This window comes from Pollicipes pollicipes, unplaced genomic scaffold, assembly GCF_011947565.3.
Source record: "Pollicipes pollicipes isolate AB1234 unplaced genomic scaffold, Ppol_2.1 Scaffold_7231;HRSCAF=8579_pilon_pilon_pilon, whole genome shotgun sequence".
Classification (NCBI taxonomy): Eukaryota; Metazoa; Arthropoda; class Thecostraca; order Pollicipedomorpha; family Pollicipedidae; genus Pollicipes; species Pollicipes pollicipes.
The window spans coordinates 9,764,077-9,769,030 of record NW_023597034.1 but is presented as its reverse complement, the minus strand read 5'-3'; the positions used below and the strand labels follow the sequence as shown (position 1 = coordinate 9,769,030).

The 4,954-nt window shown below is 52.1% G+C and overlaps 1 protein-coding gene across 1 annotated transcript; it reads right to left on the bottom strand.

Annotated features, from left to right (window-relative positions):
• Positions 1-131: 131 nt before the first annotated feature.
• Positions 132-4,947, bottom strand: LOC119110586 (transmembrane and ubiquitin-like domain-containing protein 1). The gene is made up of 3 exons (XM_037234465.1): positions 4,039-4,947; positions 1,355-2,210; positions 132-799 (listed from the first exon to the last, which is right to left on the bottom strand). The coding sequence occupies exons 1-3, from the start codon at positions 4,133-4,135 to the stop codon at positions 382-384; spliced, it is 1,371 nt and encodes a 456-aa protein (XP_037090360.1). The 5' UTR covers positions 4,136-4,947; the 3' UTR covers positions 132-381.
• Between the last annotated feature and the right edge of the window lie 7 nt (positions 4,948-4,954).

Here is a 4,954-nt window from a genome sequence, read left to right as displayed (position 1 = left end):
TGACTGAGCCTCTGCCTCTGATACGGATATATAATGTATTTGACTGTGGGGACACGCGCACGGCGGCCAACCCCCGCGTTCCAATCAAGCCCGTACACCTATCACAGACATAAACCAGCTCCACACCGCCTCACAACCCAACAAAAGCCGTCAGCCACTGGTTATACGACGCCGCGCGAGCCGTGCCATCGGATCAATAACGCGTGTCTGAGAGCACCCCTGGGAGTGGTCGACACACCTGCATCCGTATCAGCTCAATCGCCGTGACTCGATCTCCCGGGCAACCGCGCAGCCGCCGGCACGGGAGGCCGCCGCTCCGCCAGCCGAGTCTGAGGACGGGTCCGTGCCGCGCGGCGAGCCATGTCGGGCGCCGCCGGCCGGCTACCGGCCACGGTGCTGCTGGCGCGGCGCGGGCGGCGCGCCCGCCAGCCGCTCCAGCGGCAGGAAGGTGGCAGCCGTGAAGCCAGCCAGCAGCAGCGTCAGCGCCGCCAGCAGCACGACGGCCGTGTCGCTGAAGAGCACTGGGTAACGCAGGCGCACGCCCCACACCAGCGTCACAATTGACGTCAGCACGGGGAACAGCAGCACGCTGATGTCCAGCTCGCCGGGCGCCGCGGCGGCCGCGGCGGCCGTGGCGGCCGGCTCGGCGCGCGGCCGCGGCTCCGCCGACACATGACAGTGCACGACGCAGTTGTGGTAAAGGCCGCACTGGGCCAGCGTCTCCTGGTCGGGCAGCAGGCGGCCGTTGAAGATGAGTCGCACCAGCCGGTTTGCAGCCGTCTCGGCCGGGAAGTGCCGCCTGCCGGCAGCCCCGGCAGGGTTACGGGCAGTCACGCTTCCCCGCGCACGTGTGGCACCTCGCGAACTTTGCGGCGGTGGGCCGCGGCAAAGTTCGCGGCCAGCGCGGCAACTGACATTGTGTGAGAACAAGGCGCCGGCAAAGTACAACGCAAGCGCTGTGGGCGGCACGTTGCGACGGCAAGTCATGCTGACGGCCGGAATTGAGGGATGCGTCGGCTTCTTGGCCGTTTTGCACCCGCTCGAAAACGATCGGTTTAATTCTGTTCGATAACGCCGTTATATTGTTATGGACACTCCTCGTGCACAGGAAGGTGGAAGGTGGAATTCCATGATCGAGTCAGGGGCGCAACAGGCCAGAACTTCAGAATCCTATCAATCTCAACACAGTACTGGGAACAGTCCTTCCTAGTCTTTCCGACCATGCTACGAACGAATGCATGTCGTTGCTCTCTTAAGGCTGGAAGGGAGAACACACATTCTCACTCAGGGTGAGAGTTCGGCACAGGACTAGATGACGTGAAAATTATACTGCAGCTCATTAATGCGCTCTCACCTCTTGAAGTCAGCTAACGCCTCGGCTCGACTGCCCTCCACCAGCCGCTGCGTGTCGTTCAGGAACTTGAGCTTGACCGTGATGGACTGGTCACCACCGGCGACGGCGGCAGTGGCTGGACCATCGGTCTCGGCCGTTGTCTCGTCGGCCGGCTGCGGCGTCCCCTGCCGCTCTGCGGCGGCCGCCGGGTCGTGCGCCGCCGCCGGAGTCGCGAGCTGGCCGGCCGGCCGCACGCTCTCCGCGGGCCGACCGTCGGTCCGCGAGAGGCCGTCCGTCTGCTGCTCGGAGCGCGCCCCGCTACCGGCCGCCGGGGCACCGGCCAACTCCGTGGCGCTACGCTCGATGAAGGCCAGCCGCCGCTGGCGCAGCTGCTGTCGGTCGTCCGGAGCCGGCTCTGGCCGCCGCATCGCCTCATTCGCCGACCTTGCGTCCTCCTCCGCCGCCACCAGGCCGTCCTCATCCACCGCCGGCGGTCCGTCCTCCGCCGCTGAAGGTACGTCCTCCGGCGCCGGCGTGTCCTCCCGCGCCGACACCCCGCCCTCCTCGTGCACGGCCACATCCAGCGACTCCGGCTCATCCTCCTCGCAGCTGGGCTCGGATTCGGCGGCCGGCTCGGGCCCACCCGGCGCCGCCAGTTCGCCGTCACCCTCGTCAGGGGCCGCCGTCGGCTCGCCGCGATCGTCCACGTGGATGACGCGCTGGCCGACGATGATGGTCTGGATGCGCAGCGGCCGCTCGGCCACGCGCGTCGTCCACCAGGCCAGGCAGGCGACGGCCGCCAGCACGACCAGCACGAAGAACAGCGTCACCTCGTCGCCGACGCCCTCGATCAGCGTCATCGTCATGCCCGCAACACCTATCACAGATCGAATGGAGTGTCTATGTGTGATGAGTGAGCTTGAGAGGCTGCAAGGCCTTAGTGGAATACCAATGGCCACAGGGCTGTTTGTTACTGTACTAGCATGGGACAACAGGGTCACAGTATGCTGTTGGAAGCCATTGCCAGTATATAACCAGACATGTGGGTTTGTTAACATCAATGAGAGGCAAGTTTTGAGCCATTCCTTTTTCCTAAGTTTGTTCACACATCATGCAAACTGTAACAAGGCCTGCAATTAAGCTGCAATCTTTCCACAACCCAACCATGCCCAACTTAATCAACAATTGAGCATCACCAAGTTACCCCAAAAAGAGATGCAATAATTATGAGCTGCCACTAGCAAGTTGCATTACCACTGGTAAAATGTAATTATGATCACAAATATAGAGCTTATTTGAGAGCACTGTTGCAAAGGCCAATCCTATTTTTTTTTTCTATTGAAGGAAGTATTACTCATTTGTGTGGGGGTTTTGAAATGAAATAGCTATCTTCAAAATCATTTGGTGAGGTTCACAGCCCTGCCCTTCTTCCCACCCGAAACCCTTTAGTTTCTGAAACATGTCTACAAAGATGCGCAGACTTTTTGTGCAGACTTTTTCAAGGTCACCCAGGAATCCATGACACTATAATGCTATTCAAATCCTGCCATACATATCACGTCATACATAGTCATATATAGTATACACATCAAGTCCACCATGCATGGCATTCATGAGCACAATTTTGAGGTAAAACAGTAATCAGCTAGTTCTCAATAAATGTTGCACAAGCTATGATGGCATGATCAATAATATATTAAGGAGCAAATTAACTAATGAGAAATTGTGTTATCCTTTACAAGCCTTTTTCACTCAAAAGCATAGCATTATAATTAAGCTTATTTCATCACACTTAATACTTGCATCTAATGATTGCTTCAACATCTTCAAATGTGGTACAGTCCATTTAACACCAATGCCAAATTATTGCAAATAAAAAATTGTATTTTTTAAATAATAAAAATAAGATAATGATCCTTCCGACTCTAAGAGAGCAATGTGATAACAACATGAAACAAGCAAAGATTACATCATGCAATTGCTGATGTGATCAGGCCACCAGTGAACAAAAATAGTATGGCACATTTTCTTTAAAGTATCAAGACCTTTGGTAACATAGTTACAGGCAGATGAATAAAATGACATAAATCATGCAAACATGATCAATATAAGTAAAAGAGCACAACGAAGTGAATTTACTAAAACATTATCACCAAACTATTCCCAAGTGGTCAGTGCATAAGATGTCTCATTGGACAGAAGCTACTATGTTGTGATTATAATTATTGCTCCTAATTCAGCCTGCACAAAGTTGAAGACCAGTCATCAAGATATTTGGGACAGGCCTGATCCTGCTCCAAATGGGGCAACCAACTTCCTTGCTAAGGGAAGGGACCATAACATATTTGTTACCAAATTTAAAACGTTGGAAAATGCTCAGACATTTTGCAATAAAAACCATAAAAGCTCACGGTTTCAGGGCCTACATGTTAATGCCCACCTATCTAACTTACCTATCTTCCCTTTATATGTCTATACATATAATTTATTCGTACAAAACGTATCCAAGCACGCCAGATGGAAATTTGAAGCGGGCAGTAACATGGACCAGACGGAAACACTTTAGCTTACACTCATCCCAAAAACACGAGACAGTGACCCTCATTCACTACCTTTGAATAAGAATCGGTTTTCAAACTTAGCTGATATACACGCATCAAAACTTAATAACTCTGAACACTTCAAACCCACTTCCTATTACTCACCCGCTGGGATCCCCACACAATACACGGCTTGCTGTGGAGAGCAGTCGGGGTGATGGCGAAGGCCAATGACGCATTTGTCGTGCAAGTTTTTGTACATATTGAAGGATGTTTTCTCTCTTTTCTCTACCTCCTGTTACACAAAAATAGTAAACAAAATACAGCAGCCTCCAAAGGTCTGATTACTTGTTAAGCTTTCTCAGCACTGAATTATCTTATCATAACTACCTTTTATTTAGGATGAATACTAATGAATACGGAAAGCAAGATATGGGAGTTATTCTCTTCCATATCATCGAAGGCTCAAAGTACTGCCAAATAGTGAGCCGACCGGTGATGCATATGGCAGTTACAGCCTTGGTTATCACCGTCGGACGTGGTTTGCGTTGTCAGGTTTTGGTGCTGTTCCTGGCGTTTATGCAGATTCTTTATTAAACTGAGCACTTACAACCAGCCTCAAACATGCACGTCCTCAGCCACACGTCACACATAGGCTATCGTGTTTCAACTGTCCCTTCCCTGGGGAATTTATCCCATGACAAACCAAGGGTGTACAATCCTAAACAAAAAGTGAAAAAGAAAATCCGTTGAATGATTCTGAAATTGACAAGCGCGTGAATGAGAGTCGGTTAAGGGCCGAAAGGGGACAGGCGATGCTTTAGATTGAACATAGCAAAATTTGTCATCTTGTGGAAGCAACATTGTGACTTATTACGGCCCTGTCCATCATAGATGACCCGAGAAACCCCGACATAAAAAACTGTTCCGTGATGACCTGCATACGATACGGCCACATGCACAAGGAGCCAATTCGAGTGGGTTTGGATCTACATACTGCAAGAGCGGTAACGCAGTCAGCTGGCCAACCGTTGTCACAGATGCGCCACTTACGTTCTATTGGATCAAAATACGCATGGCC

Bases quoted from the DNA above. Each gene is read 5' to 3' on its own strand.
- LOC119110586 (XM_037234465.1), bottom strand. From the start codon at position 4,135: ATGTACAAAAACTTGCACGACAAATGCGTCATTGGCCTTCGCCATCAC. The intron at 2,211-4,038 runs GTGAGTAATAGG...GATCTGTGATAG, and splicing joins TTGTGTGGGGATCCCAGCGG to GTGTTGCGGGCATGACGATG. The intron at 800-1,354 runs GTGAGAGCGCAT...GGCTGCCGGCAG, and splicing joins GCGTTAGCTGACTTCAAGAG to GCGGCACTTCCCGGCCGAGA.